This window comes from Podarcis muralis, chromosome 13 (assembly GCF_964188315.1).
Source record: "Podarcis muralis chromosome 13, rPodMur119.hap1.1, whole genome shotgun sequence".
NCBI lineage: Eukaryota > Metazoa > Chordata > Lepidosauria > Squamata > Lacertidae > Podarcis > Podarcis muralis.
The window spans coordinates 30,292,283-30,317,452 of NC_135667.1; the positions used below are offsets into that span (position 1 = coordinate 30,292,283).

General features: G+C 45.1%; 1 protein-coding gene and 1 non-coding gene across 2 annotated transcripts; both read right to left on the reverse strand.

The window, feature by feature from the left end:
- Positions 1-5,327: 5,327 nt before the first annotated feature.
- LOC114582343 (keratin, type I cytoskeletal 14-like) lies at positions 5,328-15,040 on the reverse strand. The gene is made up of 8 exons (XM_028703290.2): positions 14,195-15,040; positions 12,231-12,313; positions 11,918-12,074; positions 10,151-10,312; positions 9,908-10,033; positions 8,485-8,705; positions 7,050-7,084; positions 5,328-5,574 (listed from the first exon to the last, which is right to left on the reverse strand). Exons 1-8 carry the CDS (start codon positions 14,699-14,701, stop codon positions 5,477-5,479), a joined length of 1,389 nt encoding a protein of 462 aa, XP_028559123.2. The 5' UTR covers positions 14,702-15,040; the 3' UTR covers positions 5,328-5,476.
- TRNAI-GAU (transfer RNA isoleucine (anticodon GAU)) lies at positions 14,089-14,162 on the reverse strand. The gene has a single exon. It is a non-coding gene; the product is annotated as a tRNA-Ile (tRNA).
- Positions 15,041-25,170: the final 10,130 nt, after the last annotated feature.

The window sequence follows — 25,170 nt, forward strand, 5'->3', positions numbered from 1 at the left end:
GTGAAAAGCAGCCCTGAGACTCGGGTACTCATTGTATTTCCATCAGACTGTTGGTGCGGCACTAGATTGCCTTCAGCAAATGATTAATTTAAGCTCAAATAGGTGATGCATTTGGCTCAGCACACACTGTCAGCTTAACTGTGAATTTCTCATGGATCCATTTCCTGTCTCAGCAAATCCCTTGAGAGTCCAGGAAGGGGTGAGACATAGAAGAGGAAACCAGGAGACATTTTAAAACAGAGGTGGGGAGCCTTCAGCCTGTTGGCCCACAAGGCTTTTTCATTTGACCTACAGTGGTACCTCGGGTTACAGACACTTCAGGTTACAGACACTTCAGGTTACAGACTCTGCTAACCCAGAAATAGTACCTCGGGTTAAGAACTTTGCTTCAGGATGAGAACAGAAATTGTGCAGCAGCAGCGGGAGGCCCCACTAGCTAAAGTGGTGTTTTAGTTTAAGAACGGACCTCCGGAACGAATTAAGTTCTTAACCCAAGGTACCTCTGTATTTGGTGCAGGTACAGAGCAGGCAAGGTAGGGCTTCAAAAGAACAATTGCAGGCTTAAAGTGATTTTAAAGCAGTTTATGGAGGTTCAAAGAGTCATGGACTGGCCGGATGCAGAAGAGTGGTGCGAGGCACCAGGCAGGGAAGACTGTTAATCCCAGGGTTGTGTGTTCAAACCCCACGTTGGGTGAAAGATTTCTGCATTTTTGGACTACATGACCGCGGGGGTCCCTTACAACTCTATGATTCTAAAACATTGTGGCTGCACAATGAAAAGGACATCTGGAGGGGCCCTAAGTCATGGCATTCTTTGCAGTCTTCCAGATACTGCACTAGAAGTCCTATTTCATCCCCCATGATTTGATCACACAGACACACACACACACACACTCAGGGCAGTGCAAGGTGTGTCAGAAACAGCATTCCCTTAAATGTCCTGCCAACTGTTTTACTGTCTTCAAAGGCAGGTCCTAACAATTCCATCCCAGAAACTGCAACGAACATGTTTTGCGAACAGGCTGCCTCAAAGGGAGACGAAAGACGACAGACCTGCGAGACATGGAAAGGCTTCCGCTTGTAAAAACTTCCCCCAACAGCTGGGCAAGGGCACCTCAGAAAGCCTAGAGGCTTCCTTCAAAATGACGCAGAGAAATGATGGAACTCAGCAAGCCTTTACAATATTTTGTTGGCTCCTTTTGGACAAATAATTGTGAGGATCATCTGCTTAGCACCATAATTAACCTTAAGCTGAGTTTTTTGGGTTGTTTTTTTAAAAAATCAGAATTGGTGGTTTGAAACCCTATAAAACTCACTTCCAAAAAGTTAATTGCTGCACGGTGAGTGAGCCAGGCTGGAATGAGATCATGTTCTTAGTTTAATCCCCAACAGAAATCACTTTTAACTGCCAAGGCTACCCTCCTGGAATTCTGCTTTCAGCAAGTGTATGCAGAAAGGAGCTTGGGATCTAGTGGAAGATTGCGAGGTGATTTGCCGGAGATCAACACAAGTTTCCAAATTCCAATGCTTTAACAGAAGCAACAACAGAAATCTACATTCCCCCCCCCCAAAAAAAAAAGACTGGGGAATCAGGAGTAAATTCACGCAGGAAAGGATTTGTGTGCAAACTTCATTTAAGATTATAAGAAGATCCGTGCTGGATCAGGCCAATGGCCCATCTAGACCATGGTGGTGCTGTGGTCTAAACCACTGAGCCTCTTGGGCTTGCCGATCAGAAGGCTGGTGGTCCTGGCCAGGCCTCCGCCTATTCCACAAAAGGTTTACAAAGTTCAGTTATTGCAAAAGTTATCTTATGTCCTTCAGAGGAGAAATTGTGAATTGCAGAATTTTAAATACCCGTCATCATCCTTGGCTTCATTCAGTTTTGTTTAAGCCACTTCCGCCTTAAGGAGGAGGTGGGGTTGCGGGCTTCACGGCCCCTCCACATGCGCGGCGGGTGGAGGCCAGCCCCGTGCGATTGGGAGGATTCCCAGCCGCATCACCCCCTGGCTGGCCAATCGGCTGGCTTGGAGGCGTGGCCTGCCCTATAAAGGCAGGACGTGGCCGGGGATCTCCCTCTTTGCCGCCCGCCGGCTGTTCCTGTTGGTCGCCGTTGTGGGGCCTGGTAGGAATTGTTCCACTTGGCAAATTGGCACCAGCCACTTGGTTTTCGCTTACCTCGTAGCAAATCATCACAACTTTCTGGGTATTGGGGGCTAGGCATTGGTATTGTTCTGTAGTTGGAAGAGGGGAGGTAGCGCCATCACCTGCCCCACATATTGAAGGGTAGTCCGTTAAAGGATTCTGGGGGGCGTTGCCCTGTCCGAAGCCTAGTGAGGTTAGGGCCTTAGGCACGCTCCCTAGCAGTGACCCCAGGGGAGTTCCTAGTTGATGTGCATCAGCAAGACTCCCCCTACTGGTGGTTAACCCTTCCCAGACTTCAAGCAGACGGGCTGGAGTTGGATATAGTTAGGACGAATGCCTAAGCCAATACTGCTCATCACCTGTAACCTGCTCATCACCTGTAACCAATAAAGTTGTGGCCATTTTTAGCCCATTTACCTTAATAATTGTGTCATGTGTCTTTACTTCCACCTGGGGGTGGGTGGGAACTCGCCACGCGATAAGACTCTTCCATTTTCTTCTAGTTGTGAGGGTGGGGGATGAGGAGGGGCCTCACAAGTAGAGCAGCCTAGAGCCTCTCTTCATCTAAATCCGGCCCTGCCCATAGTCACCTTTGACTGGACTTTTTAACCCATCTAGACCAGCATCCTGTTCTCACAGTGGCCAACCAGAGGATTGTGAGGAAACTGCCAGCAGGATTTGAGCACAAAAGCATTATCCCCTTCTGTGGCTTCCAGCAGCTGGTCTTCAAAACCAGCTGTTGAGGCTGAGCATAGCCCTTATGGTTTGAAGCCATCATTGATAGCTTTATCCTCCATGAATCTGTACAATCCTCTATTAAAGCCTTCCGAGTTGGTGCCCAGCACCGCCTCCTATGAAAGTGAGTTCCATAGTTTTTATTATTATTATTATTATTTTTGAAAAGCCAGCAACTGCAGCAGAGGAAAACTTCAGGCTTTTTCCGCAGACAGCACAAGGGCATGTTTTTGACCAAGTAACTAGAGCAGAGTTTCATTTAAGCCCTGAACCAAGTCTGTACAAGCAAGGCTTTTAACACGGCATCTGCAGAGAGCAGGCAAAGGGGCCATCTATCAGAAGAACAGACTGTATCGAAACAACCTACACATACCAGTTTGAGTGTACAGTGGTACCTCAGGTTAATAACTTAATTCGTTCTGGAGGTCCATTCTTAACCTGAAACTGTTCTTAACCTGAGACACCACTTTAGCTAATGGGGCCTCCTGCTGCCACACAATTTCTGTTCTCATCCTGAAGCAAAGTTCTTAACCCGAGGTACTATTTCTGGGTTAGCAGAGTCTGTAACCTGAAGCGTCTGTAACCTGAAGCGTCTGTAACCCGAGGTACCACTGTAGACTAAAGGGGGACAGTGATGTGTGGATAAAAGCAATATCTGTGTGCACCACAACATCCAGCAGCAGTGACTGTGTTAGAATGTTGGCTACCTTCTTATAGTTGCACAAAGGCCTATAGGCTTACTATGGGAAGCTGGAGAATTCCGATGAAAACAGAAATGAGAGCAAAGTCGTGAATGCTTGCTTATTCTTCCTGTGTAGAAGAAGGGAATCAATCCAGCAAATGTGATCGGTATTTGCTGCTGCTGTTGCTTCCAGGCGGCATCCACAAGGCAGTTTATTCTGTTTTCAGGACTTTCCCCTAACTCTTAAGTTCTGCATTATATTTGAGCCTCTTCTGAACTATAGTGCAAGTCTGGTGCTCATTTCCATGTTATTTGCTTCCAGGGCGAGAGGAGGGGAACAGTTTGCAAATAATGTGAAAATGAGTGCTAAACTTGTGCTATATATTCCACTGTATTTCCAGAAGTAGCTTTTGCATCATGCCAAAGCTCAAATACTTGTATAATGTGGAAATTAACACTTAGGGAAATGTTGTGAAAATGGATGTGACTCTTCAATTCTGTTTCTGATTATGAGGCCTCTTGGCAGATCATGCTAGCACATTATTGGAGCCTCATTGGTGGAGGAGTCTGGAGCACTGGTGCAGGGTGGGGGGGGGGCAGAGCTCCCCCAAAATGTTCAATGAAGGAGTCAGGGGCCCCTCAAAATTCTGCAGCGGCCACATATGCAGGCCATGGGGCATCCGCAAGACTTGTCAGAATGCCTCACAGTGTGCACAAGTGATGTCAGCATGCTCCGCAATGTGCTTGCGATGTGCGCCCATGCCCCGCGGCATGCTGACATTATGCGTGCATGCCTCAGGGCATGCATGTACAGTGTGATGATGCCACATGGTCCCAGACCCTCTCAGTTGTGGGGGCAAAGGGGCATGTGTGGTCTGGAGGCCTGGTCTAAGTGCATTTTCCAGCCATGGGTGGTGAAACTTTGGCCCTCCAGATGCTGCTGAACTACATTTCCCAACAACCACAGCCAGCGTGGCCAATGATCAGGGATGATGGGAGTTGTATTCCTGGAAAGGCAAAGATTCCCCAACCATTTTAAGCCCATTGATTTCCGTTAGAGAGAAGGCCTGCAGTTTAGTGGTGAAGCAACTCCTTTGCACACAGAAGGTCTCTGGCTCAGATAGGGCTGGGAACAGCCCCTTCTTAAAACCCTTGAAAGTTGCTGGTAGTCCCCCAACCTGGTGCCCTCCAAATTTTTGGGGGACTGCAACTGCCATCATCTCCAGCTATCATGGTCAATGGATGGGGATGATGGGAATTGTAGTCCAAAACATTGGAAGGACACCAAGTTGGGGGAGGCTAGTATAGACAATATAGAGCAAGACAAACCAATGACTTATACCGAGTCAGACCATTAGTTTATCTAGCTCAGTATTGTCCTCCTGTGCTCCTAGGCTATTGAGAGGCAGCTTAAGATGTTTTCACAAGGACCTCTCCCACACTGCATATTTGGGCACTGAGAGCATCATGGGTAACAATGTTTTGGAAGGTTTGGTCCTTCTGAATGAGATGTGCTTTGATACCGCGATATTGAGACTCCAACGATCAAGTCTAATCTCACATATCTATCTATCTATCTATCTATCTATCTATCTATCTATCTATCTATCATCTATCTATCTATCTATCTATCTATCTATCATCATCTATCTATCTATGAAATTATTTGGAAAAGGCATGTCTTCTTTCCATCTAGGAAGGCTGAAGGTTGTAGGGTTAAGAGCAATGAAGCCATTCTCTTGAACTGACCACAGAAAACTCCTGATTTGCTGGAATGAACACACTTTATTAGAGCCTTGGGTATGCAGCCGTACAAGAACTCAAACTGCAGCTGGTAAGAAGACAAGCAGGAAAGGAAAAATCAGAGCAGTGTCTCAAATGAGAAGGAAAGGCTGATGTGTTCAAGGTGCAGACTTAACGGCCAGAGACGTGGACCTGTTCACGAGATGAGATCACTTTTCCGTCTTGGACCTCCTCGACAATTGTGCGGACTTGGCGGGTGGTTGAGGGTCCTACAAGGAGACAGAAGGGGAAGAAACATTATTTGCAGGAAAGTGATTCAGCCTCCACCATTTGCTGACCTGCCTCTCTGTGTCCTACACATCAGCCAAAGCTCACTGTTAGAAGGAACTGGATTTTAACATCTCCCATGGAACCTCAGAATGCGTTGCTTTACCAAATCATGAAAACACAGAGCATGCTTTGCAGGACTGGCATTTAAAGGGCTTCTTGTGCTTTATTCAACATCTGCAGAATGTTTCTTCAACCTTTACAGATCTGGGGCCAACTCCGACCAGCCACTTTCTATTTGTAACATGGCACCCACTTTTATTTAATACTGTATGTGTCTTTCTCATTTCCCTTCTCCCTCTCTCCTACACACACACACACACACATGCACACATGCACACACTATCCCCTCTCCCTCCTTCCATCTTTCTCCTCTCCAGCTTACCCCTTCTTTTTTAAAAAAAACAAAACAAAGAAAGAAAATAGTGGCAGCGACCCCCTTAAGACTTAACTGGCATGACCTGCTTAAGAAGAACTTTACTGAGTCACCCTAGAGGTCTGTGTAACACAGCATCCTATATCTACAGGGCAGAACCAGATACCTCTGGGAAACCCACAACAGCCGGCAACTGATATTCAGAGACATGCCGCCTTTGACACTGAAGGCGATAAAGCTATGATGCCAAACAACCATTGATAGCCTTCTCCTCAATGACTTTGTCTAATCCCCTTTTAAAGTTGTTCAGGTTGGTGGCCAACACTACATCTTTCCATGCCTTAACTATGGGCTGTGTGAGGAAGGACTACATGTTTTCTTTTCTATTCTGCAACTCCTACCATTCCTCTTCAAAAGGAAAGGACCATAGTTCAGTGGCAGAACTTCTGCTTTGCATTCAGAAGGACTGAAAGCCAAGCCCCAGCATCTTCAAGTAGGGCTGGGATAGAGCCCACTCTGAGTCTTTGGAGAGATGCTGCCGATCAGTGTAGACAATACTGAACTAGATGGACTAATGGTCTGACTCAACCTAAGGCAGCTTCCTATGTCCCTATAGGACAACCCATAGCTTGATCCAGGTTGAGTTACAACCCGGTTGTTGACTATGACTCATTCGTTGAAGACCAGTGCCTTAATCCAATTAGTTTCCTGTGTTATCAAGTAACTACTTGCATTGACTAATACAGATGACGTAGACGGCTTTGTTGAAACATGGCACCCTTTTATGAAATACTTCACTTAAGAATGGCAACTGCCGAAATCACAGACTGGACTTTGGCAAACTTAACTAGATCGATCCCTACTGGATGGTAAAAATATAGACGCAGCTACCATCTTGAATGGCTAGGCCTATTTGTTGACAGCATACTGATGAATGTATCATCTGCTGTCTGTCTGCATGCTTCAATATTCTCAGCTTTTATAAAACAAAGAGAACTTCTGAAAAGCAAAAGGAAGAGCAACGGCCCAACAGATCCTTACCGCTAGAAATTGCTGACGAATACTGGGAAGAAATGCTGCAAGGGAAGAAAGACAAGACTGGATTAGAGAAACATGAAGAGTTCGTTTTCAGCTGCAATGCAGCAGGTGCAGAATTGTAATCAAATGCGCTAAAAGGAAAGGCACAACAACACAACCTTGTGTCCATTTAATTTCATGATCAGATTACTTTAAAATAAAGGAACCCCAGAGGAAGCCCTGGAATATTTTCATTTGTTACATTTTCTCCTCTGGCCCAATACTATCGGCTTCTTCACGCATTACAGCAAACACAGCTATGAGTGTTTGTGTGAAAAAGTGTACCTGTGTTGATTCATGCAGATCAGCTGCTGTGTACACAGAGTGTATCCTAGTTGGATGACATGTGTAAATAACTGTATGAGCATGCAAGCACAACTCTTTGTATTCACAAGAATGCAGGTTGTACACTCATTGGATGTACCGTAATGTGTGAAAGGCCCTTATAATATTCTGCAACAGGCCAATGGGGGTGGAGGACTGGATATAGGACTTCTGTGCCAATGTCACCCTTAGAAATGTACCAGGTTCGCAAGCCAACACAAGACGTTGCTCAAGGGTAGCATGATGTGTTGACACAATTGCACCAAGAGCACCCACAACAGCTGGGCCTAGTGTGCCAATGGCACATGATGTGCTTAACATACATCAGAAATAATGGGATGGGAGGACAGGCCGAGAACAGCCAGCAATCCTAAAAAATTACTTGGCAATTGAAAGACATACTCTGACATGGACTGGTTGGGCACAGAGGAATGGTGGGAGGAACCAGCTGGGGAACCACCAGGGGAAGAAGGCTCAGAGCCTGGGGAGTAGTGGTGGGACATTGTTGAGTGGTCAGAGGGAAAAGACTGGGAAGAGGAGGAGTTGGAAACTGAAGAGGTAACAGGGCTTAGTGAGCTGGGAGAGTCTGTGACAGAGAGAAGTCCAGAATCAGAGGCAGAAACTAAAGCAGGAGAATGGGATGAGGAAGGCCAAGAGGCAGAGATGAGTCCGGCTGGCACAGAGGCAAGAGTGTCTTCTCCTGCTACAACAAGCTTCCCTCCCCACTGGTCTCCCAGAACCAGAAGAGGAGTGAAAAGGGCAGAGGAAAGGTTGGCTGCACTTAGGCACAGTCTCCGATTGCTTGGGGAAAACACTGGAGAGGAGAGGGCTATGACAAGGTGGGAACTTTCAGTCTCGGCAACTGATCCATGGGGCAAGACCTACCAGGGATGAGCTGCCAGGTTCATTAGGCCCGACACTCCACCAAGTCTGTGCAGATCATATTCTTGCTAACAAAGAGTTAGCTCCAACTTGCACAGTGTGATTTACTGCCAGCTCACTCCTGACTTCTTCCTATTTCAGCCTATTGACTCCTTATCCAACATTAGAAAACAGCCCCCCTCTTTATACATACTGGGCCTCTTCTCCCTCCAGCAGGCGGCGGTAAGTGGCGATCTCCTGTTCCAGGCGGGTCTTGGTATCAAGGAGGATCTTGTATTCGTGGTTCTGGCGCTCCATGTCGCACCTCAGCTCAGCCAGCTGCTCCTCCACGCTGGTGATCATAACCTGGATCTGGGCGAGCTGGGCTCCGTAGCGGGACTCCGTCTCTGCCAAGCTGCCTTCCAGTGCTGCTTTCTGGGGGAAGAGAATTGAGAGAGAGGACATCAGAGTCAGCTTCTGAGGGAGCCTGCACAGCAACCTTTAATGTTAGAGTCCTCCAGCGGTGGCTGGTAGGGTAGAAGGAAGGGAGCCCAACAGTAGGTGGCGCCAATGAGCCAAAGACAGACACAGCCACCCTCTGACTGGTCAGAAGCAAGAAGGCAGGCAGGTGGCAGCTCGTTGAGGACAAACTGAGGTTGGTGGGGCAGCACCCCATTCACCCTAATAGACCTTCACTGGATTCCTCCCCGTAACTGGGAATCCTGTGCAATCAGATTCCTGAATCGAAGGGAAACACAGGGGCTCTTGGTCAATGCATATTAAGAACATAAGAAGAGTCTTTCTGAGTCAGGCCAGTGGTCCATCTAGTCCAGAATCCTGTTCTTCCAGTGACCAACTAGATGCCTGGGGGAAGCCTACAAGCAAAATCTGAATGCAACACCACTCTCGCTACTTGAGACTCACAGCAGCTAGCATTCTGAATGTGTGTCAGGATGTTGTCAGCGACTCCCGGCTGGTTGCCCAGGAAAGCATAAAGACAAGGAAAAGTTTCTTACTGTCCCTTTTTATTTCAATCTCTACAGAGAGAGGCTATAGAACCCAGGCTCTTGGATAATGGCGTTGTCCCAAATGATTCTCCACCCCCATCCCCGTCTCTCCCACTTCCTCGTTCATGACGTCTACGGGTGCTGCTACACGCCCTCTGTCTTTGAGCTCTTTGCTCTCCTACTTTTAAGGCTCGCCCAGTTCTTGGAGATGGAGGGTCTGGAATGCTTTCTAAAGATGACATGTCAGCCAGGCGTTGTTCTGGCTCTGCCATGATTTCCCCCTCAACTGCCTCTGAGCTGCAACTTCCATCAAACCCCTGTTGTAAATCTATACTGTCTTCCTCTTCCTCCTCCCTGGAAAGGTCAGTCTCTGACACCGTGGAGGTAGCCTACAGCCATCATGACTTGTAGCCATTGATAGCTCCATGAATTTGTCTAACCCTCGTTTACGCCCTCCAAGCTGATGGCCATTACAACACCTTCTGGAAGCAAATTCTAATATTTGCTTCCTCGGAGATGGTAGAAAGTCATTCTAGGAATTCCCAGCAAGTCAGTCTGGTGGTGGGATGCAACATTGTGCCTTTGTTTCCCTGATTAAGGGGCAGGGAGAAGATTGCCTGAACACCGTACCGTGCTAAGCTGGGACTGCAGCTCTATTTCCAGGCCTTGGAGGGTTCGTCTCAGTTCTGTGATTTCTGACTTGCCACTGTGCAGCTGCTCCGTGTTCATGGCAACTTCGCGGTTCAGTTCTTCGGTCTACAAGGAAATGGGGAAACAGTGCAATAGTGACCCTACCGATCGAAACAGCATTCTTTTCTTGATTCTTTCCCCCCGCCCCCCAAGAAAGTGCATTCACCCCAAAGGAAGACCCACCTTGCTGAAGAACCACTGCTCAGCATCCTTCCGGTTCTGCTCCGCCAATGTCTCGTACTGCTCACGCATGTCCGCCAGGATCTTGGTCAGATCCACCCCAGGAGCAGCATCCATTTCCACAGAGATCTCACCACGGATTTGGCTTCGGAGGACAGTCATTTCCTGTGATGGAGGCACACGGAGCGAGGTTATTCGTAATTAAGATTCTATCATGTTGTTGGTTTTATTATTGTTTTTTTAAGTGTTGGCAGTTTAGAAATATTCTTATAGATAAATCAAATGCGACTTCTTTGGGGGAAATTCCACCAATCTGAAAAATATAGGTTGTTTTTAAACCTATATTGCACTTGGATTGCAAGCCCTAATGAAAGTGTCTTTCATAATGTGCTTCTGTTTCATGTAAGGATTTACCTACATGCTTCTGAAAGAGTTAGCTATCCCGGATCAGTACCATATTTTTCCATGTATAACACGGCCCCTATTTTTGGGGACTCCAAATAATGAAATCCCCCATATGCACCATATGTGTATAAGACAACCACCAATTTTAAACCTGAAAAAAATAGGGGGAAATATAGTCTTACACACGGAAAAATACGGTAGTTACCACACTTGCTAGTAAACTAATTGAAGATGTACTAGAGAATGACTGGTAAGGGAATCAGCGGGTGCCTGCGGTCATTTGATCCTGACAGCCTAATTCTCACACAATGAATTATTTTGAGCCATGGCCCCAAGGATTTAGTTCTTCTGCACATTGCTCTGGATACAATGAGTTTAGATTGGAGGCCAACCATTGCTGCAGTCTGGCTTTGTAGAGGCTGGTTTTTATCTCATTATTGTTGCAATCAATTGTAGACATTGCTACTACTCCGTTTTAAGGGGGGGTGCAGTGTGGTTTTGATTTACATGACTTATTATTATTATTATTATTATTATTATTATTATTATTATTTCTTTTCAGCCAGAGCTTGCCAGAGCTCATTTCTGACACCTCTCAAGTGGGCGCCATTGCCATTCTAAGAGAACAAGGGAGAAGTTCATGGTGAACTCTGGCACCTCTTTTTCTAGAAAAATAGCACTGATTATTAATATTTTAGTAATAGTAGTAGTAGTAGTAGTAGTAGTAGTAGTAGTATGTGTTTATGAAATCTTGTACATTGTTTTCAAGGGCCATTTCTGCCCTAAAAGGCACACTGGAGCAGATCTAGGCTAGATTCTCACAGCTGTACTTGACATGCAGAACTCAACCTGTTCGCTTTTCCAATGGACTTTTAAGGGCTGGTTCATTCATGCATCTTCAACACTTGATGGCTACAGTATCTAACAGTGACTTACACATGTGAGTGGGCCTTTACAGACAGAGCAGTAAGAACCTCTTTAAACGCAATGCTTTCCAATGGAGTCCATTCCTAGACTTGACGTCTGTGATCAAAGGTATGTTCATGGGTAAATAGGGCCCAGGTTTATGGTTACATGAATTGTTTGGTAAGTATCTAGATCACAGCCCAAAAGGTCTGTTTCCTGCCCTTTTTCTTTCCTGTTTCTTTCCTGTTTCTTTTTCCAATGATATTTCAAAGACATTTCATTGTGGCACAGCCTGTTGCGCTGGGCCATTCAGAAGATGCTTGTAGCATGTGCAACCACATTGGACAAAAAGAACAAGCGTTGGGTTCATCAGACATAAACCAGTTGAATGCTGGTGTCCTCCCCCTCTCCTTTAAAAATGTGCACCCCTCTGTGACGTTGCCCATTGGGCATTCTTACCTCCTCATGGTTCTTGTGCAGATAAGCCAATTCCTCCTTTAGATTTTCCAGCTGCATTTCCAGATCAGATCTGGACAGTGTTAGATCATCCAAGACTCTGCGCAGACCATTGATGTCAGACTCAACACTCATGCGCAGGGCCTGCTCTGTCTCAAACCTGCATCCACAAAGGATTGAGAGGAAGAGGGAAGGGGAAAGGAGTAAGAGGTTGTCCCAGGAAATGTTTATCCTACAGCTCCCAGCCATGGTGCTGGCTGTGAAACCAACACAACCACTGAGTTTTGTGTGTTGTTTTTTTAACAATTAAACCTACTTGGTTCTGAAGTCATCAGCAGTCAACTTCGCATTGTCAATCTGCAGGAGGATGCTGGCATTCTGAACACTGGCAGCAAGAATCTGCAAGGGAAGTAGGGAATGGGTGGTTTGAAATGGTAAAAATTCTGGGCAAGTTTTATTTTATTTTTAGGGAACCCTCGACTGGCGTTTCATTCAGGACCTAGCCTTGTGCTACGTGAAAGCTCTGGGACTTTCTTTCTAATTTACTTAACAGAAAGCCATTTCAAGGGCTGGAAATCATAGAGGAATCACAGAACTGCAGAGTTGGAAGGGACTCTGAGGATCATCTAGTCCAACCCCCTGCAATGAAGGAATATTCAGCTGTCCCATTCAGGGATCGAACCTGCAACCTTGGCATTATCAGCACTGTGCTCTAACCAGCTGAGCTCTCCAGGAGAAGCATGGCATGCACTAAATTATCATCATTATTATTATTTTAAACGTGACATCTTCATCCTTCAGCATTCCAGATGCATTTTTTACTAGGGCTCGTGCCAGGGAACATCCCAGTAGATAGTGCCCCGTATTAATTAGAGGGGACACCATTTAGAGTACAGGGTCTAACCTACAGCTGTCCAGAATCTGTTGGGAGTCCCCCATATTAGCCCTGGCCACTGGCATTGCTGGCTGGGGCTGATAGGAATTAGAGTCCCACAACATCTGGAGAAGAACAGGTTAGTCACCCTCTGGATTCGACTTGAGGAACAAAAAATGTCCTGGGCTGATGTCATTCCTCCACAGCCTCCATAGCCCAACAGTTAATAATTATCCCTCCCAATTAGGAGGTTGTGTTGGACCTTGGGCTACTTCACATAGGTCCTTGGTCCTGTGTAGGGGGAAAGTGTACATCTTCAGACAGGGTGTACACTAGGAGCATCCCAGACCCTGAGATCTCAGGGCCCAAACCTTAGGCTTAGGGGCATCCCCTGGTGATGTCAAAGAGGTGGGCCCTGGCCATTCTTCCGCTGCACTCCCTCCCACCTCTGAGCCCTGGAGATGGAAGTTAATTGGAAGAGGGAGTCTCTGCAATAATCTGCAGCTGGCTCCTGCCAGGCTGAAGCTTGCAGGCTGTATGTACAGTCTTCTCAATAAATGAAAATGAAAATTAAATTAAGGCACAAAAGAAAGTAGTATACCACTAGTAGTACCACAATAGTAGTGCAGTAGTGGCGATAATGGTATTTCTGGACGATAACTGGGCTAGTTGCAGCTACACAGCCAAGAGTCCTGTGGTAGCATTTAACTAAAGAAAGCTATGTAAGAAAGGAGGGGAATAGCCAATGGCTATGAAATGTAAGAGACAGGGGAAATTCAATGGCATTTCTATGCAAGGACAAATCGTCGGCAAGATAAGATCTGTGACCCGTTCACAGCACTAGCAAGCACTATCTTAAAAATCTTTGCTTTACAAATTTAACAGCTATAGTGGGAAAGAAACACACAGTTCTGATTAAGTCTAAATTCAAGGGGGGGGGGACATCAAATGTGCTGATCAATGTTAGCTCAGCAGGTTCATGCTGGAACTTCCCTTTAATATGATTCTCTGATTGTGGTTAATATTATTCTGACATCATCAGCTAAGTGTTCTTGGATTTTAAAAATCCTTTGCCTAATGCCTACTTACATGTTACACAGACTAAAAGAATTGGATTTGAGGTCTCTGGGTGCTAAGCAGATTTTTTTTTTAAAGGGGGGGTTCTCCCCAAACCTTTCAGACTTTCCTCATGGGCTTGTTAAGAGCCAGTTTGCTACGGTTTTCCATCCTAGAATTGTAGAGCTGGGAGGCACCCTGGGGATCATCTAGTCCAACCCCCTGCAATGCAGGAATCTGCAGCTGTCCCATAAGGGACTCGAACCCTCAACCTTGGCATTATCAGCACCACACTCTAACCAACTGAGCTATCCAGGCTAAGAAGCCCCCTAAGGGTCACCTCACCATACCTTGCTCCGCAGATCCTCAATGGTCTTGAAATATGGGCTGTAGTCACGGTCTGGACCAGGTGCTTGCTTCTTGTACCACTCCTTGATCTTAAACTCCAGCTCGGTGTTGGCTTCCTCCAGCGCCCGCACCTTGTCCAGGTAGTTAGCCAGGCGGTCGTTCAGGTTCTGCATGGTCTCCTTCTCGCCTCCGGCCAGAAGGCCTTCACCACCACCAGCAACAAAGCTTCCACCGAAAGTTCCACCATAGCCTCCACCAAACCCACCACCAAACCCACCACCAAGGCCACTGCTGCTGCAGAAGCTGCCCCCATAGCCGCCACCAAGGGCACTGCCTACCCCAGAGACATAGCGAGAGGAAGAGATGGAGACGCCACCAGCTCCGCCATGGATGCTCGGGGCTCTGTATCCTCCACCCATATGGACAGAGGAAAGCCGGGAGGAACCCCCAGCAAAGGAAGGCCCCTTCATCGAGGAGGAAGAGGTGTATTGCCTGTAGGTGGTGGTCATGGCTGCCAGGAAATGGAGACACTCAAGCCCAGAGAGATGTTCTTGCTGCTTTCTAAACGGCCGAGTGAACTAACGGCTCTCTCATGCCCCATGCTCCTTTTATCTCCAAGGTTGGAGGGGGGCGTTGCTTTGGAAAAGCCCTTCTTCTCTCTGCTTTGCATTCCCCAGGGCTTTCGTCATCACAGACATCAAAAGCCAACATCCACGCTCATCGTTTGTCTCCCCAGGTCTATTCATGCGTGTGTCACATTCCAGCAGATACACCTTGCCCTACAAAGGGCGGTTTTGTGTTTCCCCTTCTGTTCCCAGGTAGTGTGATTCAGAAAACAGGAGGACTATTGCTCAAGGGTACGGTGTAAGATTGCCACCTCTTTTTTTTTTTTTCCAGCGTGCCCAGGTAGAAACAATGAGCCCTTGAGAGCTGGAAATCTCAGGGAGAGGGGGGAAATCATTACAAAACAAAGGGATATTCATACAGGAGTCCAAGCTCTAAATGCCGTGCACATCTGTTTCTGGCAGGAGACGCAAACCTGAAAGTTCTGGCCAGGGGCTGCTTCAGGGAGCGCAAGAAATGAAGAAAAAGTCCTACACAGAAGATTGCAGGTTCACATTGCATGGATGTGCGGTGGGAGATTTGTCAGTCGATACCCGTGGGAGCTTGGATCCCAGCACCAGAAGGGAACTCTCACCAATATCACAGTATGTAATGTCCTTTGATTGAACAAAGATGCAGGGAAAGGGAACTACATCCGTAGAGTTTCTGATTGTTTAGCTGTTCTTACGTCTTAAAGCAAGAAATGAAACAAGGGAAGGCCTGGGACTATTGTTCAAGTTCATGGGAGCTTCAAAATGCCACATGTTCCAAGTTATTCCAATCATGATCACACCAGGCTCTCGTTTCTGGTGCAGCTGAGTCACAATTAGAAAGTCAGACAGTTCACAGCCTTGTTCACCTCCTTCTGACAACTGCAGGGTGCCACAGTGACAGCAAGAGCTAAGCCTGCTGTGCCCTTGTGCAAGGAGACACACACACACACACACACACACACACCTAACTGGAGAAAGTCGCACCCACTAATCTAGGCCCCTCACTTCCTAATTGCACCGCAGTGAATTTGTACCGATGAACATTTTCAGGACAAAGAGTGCATTTCAAGGGCATTAAAAGGTTTTGGGGAGAGCTTGTTTTTTTTATTACCAGTATGAAGTTGTTGTTTTTCTCCAGTCTGCAACTTTTGTGCTCTTCCTGAGGCTGTGTACACACTATACCTTTAAAGCACATTCAAAGCACATCTCCCTCTCCAAAGATTTCTGGGCACTGTAGTTTGTTATGAGCTGGTCAGAACTGTAGGGTGAACTCCTGTGCCCCACTGAAATGGGGAATGCCTAAATGTACTGAAGGCTTTAACATAAGGAAATTCCACTGGAGTATACTAAGTGGTCTCTGAACTCCTTGATGGGTTGATAATTAACTATTGTTGTTTTCTGCTAGCTAAACCATGAGTGTTTAACCTTAGATCAGGTGACAAAGGTATTTGGTTGCAAATCTCCATTTTGAAAGCCCTGTGGCATTTTGTGGCAAAAGTGGGTGTTTGTCACTACACTTTCACCCCACACTGATTAATACCAGAGGTGGGGAAGCTGCAGACCTCCAGACTTGTGCTCCCTGCAAAGCATCAAAGGCAAAAAGCAGAATACCATCTTCCAGGGTGCCATCTTCCCATTTTTTCTTGCAAAAACGTGGCGGCCATTTTGGGTACCATGATCTCGCATAATTACGCACTGCAAAAAAAAGTCATTTTTCCGGGGGAGTCGTGGCGCAGAATCACACAAGATCACAGTACCCAAAATAGCCACTGTTCTCTCATAAGGAAAATAACCCAGATTTCAGGGTATTTCTGGGACAGTTGAGGGGTCTGCATCAGGCGCAACTACACAGCAAATAGCCAAGGAGTGTGGTGGGAATTGTAACAACATCCGGAGGACTAACAGTTTCCCCTACCCCAACCTATTTGGAAGTTCTTTAGATCAGTGTTTCTTAACTGGGGGGGGGGCATATGGCCCCCTGGGGGCCCCCAGGATGTTCCAAGGCAGCCACAGGTGAAATTATATAATTTGTATAATTATAAAAAATATCTTAAAATGTTCTATTTATAAACAAAATAGCTACCTTTCTACTGGTAGAAAGAGGGGGCACAGGAAGGAAACAAGGTGGGACCATGGTCGGAAAAAGGTTGAGAAACACTGCTTTATATTCCTGCCAAATTTACTTCCAAATATATGTGCTTGAGCAAGATGGCAGCAGTGAATCTGCTCTATGCAGGCAGGAAGCAAAACAAACAAACAAACAAACCCTTATATTAATAATTTAATGATGTATGGAAGTGAGAGCTGGACCATAAAGAAGGCTGATCACCGAAGAATTGATGCCTTTGAAGTTTGGTGCTGGAGGAGACTCTTGAGAGTCCCATGGATCAAACCTTTCCATTCTTAAGGAAATCAGCCCTGAGTGCTCACTGGAAGGACAGATCCTGAAGCTGAGGCTCCAATACTTTGGCCATCTCATGAGAAGAGAAGAACTCCCTGGAAAAGACCCTGATGTTGGGAAAGATGGAGGGCAGAAGGAGAAGGGGGCGACAGAGGATGAGATGGTTGGATAGTGTTCTTGAAGCTACCAGCATGAGTTTGACCAAAATGTGGGAGGCAGTGGAAGACAGGTGTGCCTGGCGTGCTCTGGTCCATGGGGTCACGAAGAGTCGGTCACGACTAAACGACTAAACAACAACAACAACATATTAATAATTAGGATGGCCAGGTGGAAAAGAGGAGAGGTCCATTGCAACTTTAGTAGAGGCATAAAAGAGGGATTTTCAGGCAGGGATGGTTTGTCATGCAAGTCACAGCTGCTGGCAAGCTACACTTGCTGAAACTCCCTGTTCTGCTCAAGAAGGGAAAGTGAAGGAGCCCTTTCTTGTGTCCGCTCACCCAGAAGGAGCTTTTGGGGTTTCATGCTCAGAGACGAAGCCAGGAGCAAAAGGAAGCGGGAACCTGGATGAGCCAAAAGGAGCTCATCTTCTCACCGCCCTCTTCATCCTCACATTTCAGGGGTCCCATTTAACTCTCATGGTTAACAGCCTATCCTTTGTGAAAATGTGTCACTCGGGGCTGGCGAACCTTTTCCAGTCAGCGAGCCGGATCCTGACTTCCCCCCAACTTCCCCACGGGTCCTTTTGACAGGTAGGCATCCTGCACCTTTGAAATAAAACTGCGCAGGCAAAAGCTCCGGGATTTACAGGTCCTCTGCTTTTTGCAGAGAGCAGCAACTTCACCTGCCCTGCACCTGACAGCATGGATGACATCAGGTGTAGGGCAGGTGAGCGTGGCTGAAGAGAAACGGCCTAGTGGGCCAAATCAAGACCCCTCCTGGGCCTACGTCCATCGCCACACCTTCTGGCAGTGAATTCTGAAGGCAAATGTCGCTTGGAATGCAGACCTATGGACTTTACTGCATCCCCTACACACACAAATCTGAAATGACGACCCCCGTCTCTGAGGGAGGGCTATTTCCCTGGATACCTGCCTGCCTTCCACTCTCCAGTCCAGACAGCATTTGCATCACAGCCAGAGAGCACTGGCGGCCGTTGCCACATCATGCGCAAGGGGACTGAGTGCCAAAGGCACGTTGTCACACTGTGACTGGCGCATTCTGTTTCTTCGCTCCTGCATTTCCCACGCGTTGCCAGCTTTGGCTCTTAACCAAGCTCTAATTATTTCTTTTTTTCCCTCTCCTTTTCTTTTCACAACCCTTCAGAAAGGTGGAAACAATTCTGTGTACTCGGGGATCAATAAAACTTGCCCTGGCTTGACTCCTGGCATCCTATTCACCTTGGCGCCTTTTCTTAAGGAATTACGTGGCTTCTGTTGGGTGAATAGCCTCAGGGCAGCATTGCCAACCATGACTTATACTTTTGGTTTGTGGTGTCTCTCTCTCTTTCATTATGGTTTTATTATTTTTATTTTTACTAGGCAACTGTGCCAGGATTTCTCCTGGCAAGAGCCATCAGAAGATGGATATATATTTTTAAAAAATAATAATTAGCACTTTATAAATTGCATATTTATTGTGTGTTTTGTTTTGTGTTTTGTTCCTAATCTTTGTTTTATGTATTCTTTTCTACTACATGTTATTTTAGCTGCCTTGTGGGCCCCAGGCTGAAAAGGCTGGATATACCGTATACCGTATTTTTCTGCTGGCTCCTCTGACCAAGTATGCCAACCTCAACCACTCCCGACACACTTGACCAACCGAGGGGGAGGCCCTTTTCTCGGTCCTGCCACCGTGAGAACGTGGGACAGGGCCTTCTTAGTGGCTGCTCCCAGACTTCGGAACTCCCTCCCTAGAGAAGCTTGACAGGCTCCCTATTGTTGTCCTTGAAGACCTTCTTGCATTTGCAGGAGAGAATCAGCAAGCATAATGGCAGTGCTTAACTCTTTTCACGTGCAAGGCCGGCACTACTATTAGGCAGAGTGAGGCAGTCACCTCGGGCAGCTGATTTGGTGTCACAAAAGGGCAGCAAATTCTGGTTTGTTTCTTATCATGAAACAAGGAGAGGAGTTCGGGGGTTTTCTGCCTCAAGTGCCGAAACAAATTGCCCAGCCTCAGGAAGATAGGAAGCTACTTTATTCTGAGTCTGACCATTGGTTCACCAAGACTAGAATCACGTATATTTACTGGCAGCAACTCTCCAGGGTTTCAGACTGGGCCTCTCCTTGCCCTACCTGAAGATGTCAGAGATTGGACCTAGGATCTTTGCGCAAATTATTTACGATTTTGATTGAGGGGAGAGAAGGCAAGGGTACAGTTTGGGCTGGATCTAGACACATCAAAAAAAACGTTTCAGGAAAACGCGTTGTAAATTTCGTGATGGGAAATCACATTGGGCTGGATCGAATTCTACAGCGCCATCTGGTGTCACAGTGTCTCAAGCCGGCAAAATATCTTAGGGTAGCCCTGCTCACCAAGTCTTCTCTGCAAATGCCTTCATTTTCCTTCTGAATTCATCCTCCAAAAAGGTTCCAAGGACACTTCCAGACAACCTGTTTCCTGAGCATTCAATAGATCTCCCTGTTTGCAGGGAGGCTAGACAGCGTTGCCTCAAGCAAATCTCACCCCACACTTCGCAATCTGTTTTCCCGTCGCCGTCCTTGTTGCAAAATATCTGGTCTTTTGCGAGAAGCGGATGTGTTGCACAAGACATCCCAAGCAGCTGTGGTTCAGCAACCTGAATTTGGGGGCATGCAACTGAATCACACGAAGTCAGCAAAATCAGGGGCAAAAATGACAGAGGCGAGGAATTTTGGGGTGTGTGGAATTAGTGGGTTTAGTAATTGGTTAAGCACCCCCTTTCACCTGCCACTCCACCCCAGCAAATGTACCCTCCCACCTCTGCAGTCACGTTAACTGGTGGAATAGGCAGAAACTCCTTAGGGCTGAGGTGCCTTCAGCCCTCTCAATATTGTTGAGTGAGGGGCTCAGCCTCTTGCAATATTGAGGGGGCGGAGGAGGCTGAGCACCAAGCCAAACACAGTGCAACATCAGTGGCAGGCTTCTCCTGAGCACGAGAGAGGTGGAACTGTGGCCACTGAGGCCGCACGGTGTTGGGCCAGCCACTCAGCCTCCTCCAGACAATGCATACACGATGCATGCCATGCTTGTGGTGTCACTAATGTGTGACGTGCGCACGACATCGCATGCAAACCGTGGCACTAGCTCTCCCCCTCTCCAAATCTTGGGCCCAAGCTGGGGCCTCTAACTGGTGGACACCTGTTTTTAGGAAACCTGATCATTGATATATTGTTGTTATATGCTGATGAGGTGGCCGTCATCTCACGTTCCAGACCAGGTTTGTATTATCTGCTGAGGAAATTTTCTGATTATTGTTCTGGAAATGGTTTATCCATTAATTATGAAAAATCTAAAGTTTTAGTTATTGAAAGAAGCTTCTCCCGGTCTAAATGGGTACTGGTAGATCCCTGGACATCTGAGGCAAATCACTGACTCACCCCAAAGAAGCTCAACAACACTGGCTCCCCTAAAAATGCTCAACAGTTTAGCCCTGCACCCCCCAAAAAAGGTGATTTCCTCCTCCCTAAGAAAGCTCAACAACTTTGACCTGAACCCAAAAAAAGGGGGTAGATCACTGCCAGTTTTTAACTCTGTGAGTTGATCGCAGTCTCTTGGGAGTTGGCCACCCCTGCCTTATGCAAATATATGGTGCAACCCGTTTGGAATTCCGTGTGCAGTTCTGGTTGGCTCACCTTGAAAACAATAGGAAAGGGGCACCCAGAAGATGATTGTGGAGAAACTTGCTAGGAGGAAAGGTGGCAGCATTTGGGAACCTTCAGTTTAAAGAAAAGGAAAACGAGAGGCAACATAATAAAGAGGTGTTCAAAACCACATGTGGCATGGAGAAAGTGACCAGAGGAATGTTTTTCTCCATTTCTCACAACATCAGAATTCAAGGACATCCAATTACGCTGAACACTGGAAGATTCAGAACAGACAGGTGTCAAAAAATGCTATTTATGTATGCCACTACTGTGGCCTGCGTTTTGTTAGCCCAAAAATGGAAAATGAGCAAGGTCCCAACCAAAGAAGAATGGCAACTTAAGCTGACGGAATATGTGCAGCTCGCGGACCTAACGTATAGAATAAGAGAACAAGAAGGACATATGTTTAACGAAGATTGGAAAAATGTTTATTGAATATATGGGGGGGGACTGTGTACACTTGAAAACGTTGGCAGCGTTAAGATAAATTCAACAGTGTGAATAAGTTTTGATGGCTATAATAAAGGAATATTGAATGGTTTGGTTTATGTAAAATATACAGGGATTTATGATATGCAAAACGAACCATGGAAAGAGAAGAAGGGAAATCACTGATATTTTAAGGATGTATTAATGAGCATTCAAAATTGTAAAACAGAAAATTCAGTGCTTTTTTTCTGGGGGTGCGCAGCGGTACGCATACCCCTAAACATTTGGTGAATCTAAGTTTGGTCTCATTGAGGGACCAATATATATATATACACACACATACACACACACACACACACACAGAGAGAGAGAGAGAGAGAGAGAGAGAGAGAGAGAGAGAGAGAGAGAGAGAGATGATAGATAGATAGATAGATGATAGATAGATAGATAGATAGATAGATAGATAGATAGATAGATAGATATAGATGATAGATAGATAGATGATAGATAGATGATAGATAGATGATAGATGATAGATAGATAGATAGATAGATAGATAGATAGATAGATAGATGATGATAGATAGATGATAGATAGATAGATATAGATAGATGATAGATAGATGATAGATAGATAGATGATAGATGATGGATAGATAGATAGATAGATAGATAGATAGATAGATAGATAGATGATAGAGATAGATGATAGATAGATAGATAGATAGATAGATAGATAGATAGATGATAGATAGATAGATAGATAGATAGATAGATGATAGATAGATAGATTAGATAGATAGATAGATGATAGATGATAGATAGATAGATAGATAGATAGAGATAGAGATAGATGATAGATAGATAGATGATAGATGATAGATAGATAGATAGATAGATAGATAGATAGATAGATAGATAGATGATAGATAGATAGATGATAGATAGATAGATGATAGATAGATAGATAGATAGATAGATAGATGATAGATAGATAGATAGATAGATAGATAGATAGATAGATAGATATAGATAGATAGATGATAGATAGATAGATGATAGATTGATAGATAGTTAGATAGATAGATAGATAGATGATAGATAGATTAGATAGATGATAGATAGATAGATAGATGATAGATAGATAGATAGATAGATAGATAGATAGATAGATAGATGATAGATAGATAGATGATAGATAGAGAGATGATAGATGGATAGATGATAGATAGATAGATAGATGATAGATAGATAGATGATGATAGATAGATAGATGATAGATAGATAGATAGATAGATAGATAGATAGATAGATGATAGATATAGATAGATCATAGATAGATAGATGATAGATAGATAGATAGATAGATAGATGATATAGATAGATATAGATAGATAGAGATAGATAGAGACAGACAGAGACAGAGATAGAGATATTCATTGACATCCAGGGACGCTGAACACTTGAAGATTCAGAACAGACAAAAGAAAGTCCTTCATGCAACGTGTAGTTAAAACTATGGAATTTGCTTCCACAGGAGGCCCTCAGATGGTAGATGGTGTTAAAGAGGATTGGAGAAATTCATAGAAATAAGGCAAGGCTACCAGTGGCTACTAGCCATGGTCTCTGGGCTCTGCCTCCGCAGTCACTGCCAGCAATGCTTCTGAAGACCAGTTTCTGGACATCGCAGGAGGGGACGTCCTCCTGGACAGGCTTCTGGGTGGCTATTGTTAAAACAGGCTGCTGGACCAGACAGGCCATAGGCCTGATCCAGTAGGCTCCTTCTACATACGCATTAAGTTTTCCAGGACCAAAGGATGATGAGGCTCAAACATACCTTTAGGAATCGTGGAGAAGAAGGAGTTGTGATGGGTTCATTTTGCTACATAAGGATGAGAAATGTTGACCCTACGCCAATATCAATGAATCATTAGAGTGACAGGAACTTTGCTGTTGCTTCACTCAAGTTGCAAAAGGTTGAGATGGATGGTTTGGCCTGTTTCTCCTGTGCTTCTGACATGTGCCCTTTCATTAGTCTGTTCTGTTCTGTTCCAGCATCAATCTGCATTTTGGAGGAGGAGGAGGAAAAAATCTATTACTATTTTTAATTGTCCACCGATTATGCATGTGTTCATTTTACCCTGAAATGTGCACCTTCTTATGCATCTCGCCCAAAAATACTTATGCAGATAGCAGGACATTTTTGAACAGAGGACTATATCACAAAATCTAAAGAAGGGAGAAAGCCAAAGGATAAAGTATATTTGTTTATAAGGACAGGAAATGTTGATCATGTCAGTTTACTTTTAAAAAAAAAGAAATTAAAAGGTTTGGAGAAGTGGCAGGTTTCAAAATAAACCCAGATAAAAGCGAAATCTTGGTCAAAAACATAGATGAGCAGTCCAAAAAAATTTTTAGAAAGGATGTCTGGTTTAAAAATAGGCAAAAAAAGTTGCTTATTTGGGAATTTGGCTGACAGTAAGAAATCTTAACCTATTTGAAAATAATAATATTAAATTGCGGAAAGAGGTTAAGAAAGAGTTGGAGATGTCGGGGAGAATGAAACTCTCCCTGTTAGGTAGAATTTCAGCCATTAAAATGAATATACACCCCTGGATGTTGTTTATATTCCAATCAATCCCAACTGTAAATAATTTAAGCTGCTTCAAAGAATGGAAAAAAGATCTCTCTAAATTTATCTGGCAGGGGGGAAACCAAGAATTAAAAATAAAACCATGACACATACAAAAGAAATAGGAGGCTTTGCCCTGCCAGATCTGCAGTTGTATTATGAAATAGCTTGTTTTTGTCGGTTAAAAGAATGGATTGTATTGGACAATGCAGACATTTTAGATTTAGGTCATGATTTAAAATTCGGCTGGCATGGATGTCTTTGGTATGGGAAGGCTAAAATTTATAAAAGTTTTATGAACCACATTCTTAGGAAGAATCCATATAGAGTCTGGGAGAAATATAAAAATCTGCTGGAAAGAAAAACACCTTTATGGCTATCTCCCATTGAAGCAATTACAATTAAGAGAGTTAACATGGATAGACAATGGGTCACTTACAGGGAACTGCTGGATTTTACAGGGGGGACGGGGAACCCAAACTAAAATCAATGGAAAACTAAAGGGGCCAAGTTATGGATTGGTTGCATTATCACCAGATATACGACATGTTTAAATTAGATAGAAAGAATGGATTGTTGGACCAAAGCTCACAATTTGAAAAAGAACTCTTACAAAATAAGGATAAACTTCAGTCTAAAATGTGTACTTTTTTATTAGAATGGGAAACCAAAGACGAGCTAGTAAAAGCTTCAATGACACACTGGGCAATAGATATAGCTTGGGAAAGATGGAGGGCACAAAGAGAAGGGGATGACAGAGGACGAGATGGTTGGACAGTGTTCTTGAAGATACCAAACTGCGGGAGGCAGTGGAAGACAGGAGTGCCTGGCGTGCTCTGGTCCATGGGGTCATGAAGAGTCGGACACAACTAAATGACTAAACAACAACAAATAGATCTTAACCTCTGGGAGAAACTTTGGAAAAGAGACCTGAAATTTACTGCATGTTACTCATTGAAAGAGAATTATTTGAAAATGATTCATAGATGGTACCTAACTCTGAGTAGGTTGGCTAGGATTTATAAAACAGAATCAGATATGTGATGGAAGTGTAAAGAAGCAGAGGGAACCTTTTTCAC